The sequence below is a fragment of the Rhincodon typus genome, chromosome 33 (genome assembly GCF_021869965.1).
Source record: "Rhincodon typus isolate 14 chromosome 33, sRhiTyp1.1, whole genome shotgun sequence".
In the NCBI taxonomy this organism is placed as follows: domain Eukaryota; kingdom Metazoa; phylum Chordata; class Chondrichthyes; order Orectolobiformes; family Rhincodontidae; genus Rhincodon; species Rhincodon typus.
Genome location: NC_063364.1, coordinates 34,976,924 through 34,977,354, shown reverse-complemented (window position 1 = coordinate 34,977,354; position 431 = coordinate 34,976,924). Strand labels below are relative to the sequence as shown.

Below are 431 nucleotides of genomic sequence, written 5' to 3'. Positions count from 1 at the left end.
GAGTGGGGAAAGAGGGATAGGCGGATCCAGCCCGACCCCCGGGGGGAAGGAAGCGGATTGAGCGGCAACTTCCGGAAAACATTGGGGGTTTCCAGACCCATTCGAGGCCCCGCACCTGGCACAGGCCAAAGAGCAGCAGCAACCTGACACTAGAGCCCGGCCTCCAGCTCAGTCCGGAGTCCATCGCTCCCATAACTCCGGTCGCGGCACAGGCGCAAAGCTGCCCTTTAATAGCGCCTCTTCCGGTCCTGTGACGTCATCCGGCGACAGCGCCACCTTGAGGACAGGAGGAGCGATGACCGCGAGCGGTCACAGCGCCACCCGGAGGATAGGAAGAGCAATGACCGTGAGCGATCACAGCGCCACCGTGAGGACAGGAAGTGCAATGACGGTGAGCGGTCACAGCGCCACCCGAATGCAATAGAGATGGA

General features: G+C 62.4%; 1 protein-coding gene across 7 annotated transcripts in view; it reads right to left on the bottom strand.

Moving 5' to 3' along the window:
• Positions 1-269, bottom strand: part of LOC109915699 (signal peptide peptidase-like 2A) — a 31,348-nt gene extending 31,079 nt beyond the window's left edge. For 4 of the 7 annotated variants that reach the window (XM_020515360.2, XM_048615698.1, XM_048615700.1 and 1 more), the window contains exon 1: positions 116-245. In XM_020515360.2, coding sequence (XP_020370949.2) covers positions 116-193 — 78 coding nt within the window. In that variant the 5' untranslated portion in view covers positions 194-245. Of the gene's footprint in view, positions 1-115 lie in introns of all 7 variants that reach the window. The other 3 variants (XM_048615697.1, XM_048615702.1, XM_048615699.1) reach the window with 2 other exon arrangements.
• Positions 270-431: the final 162 nt, after the last annotated feature.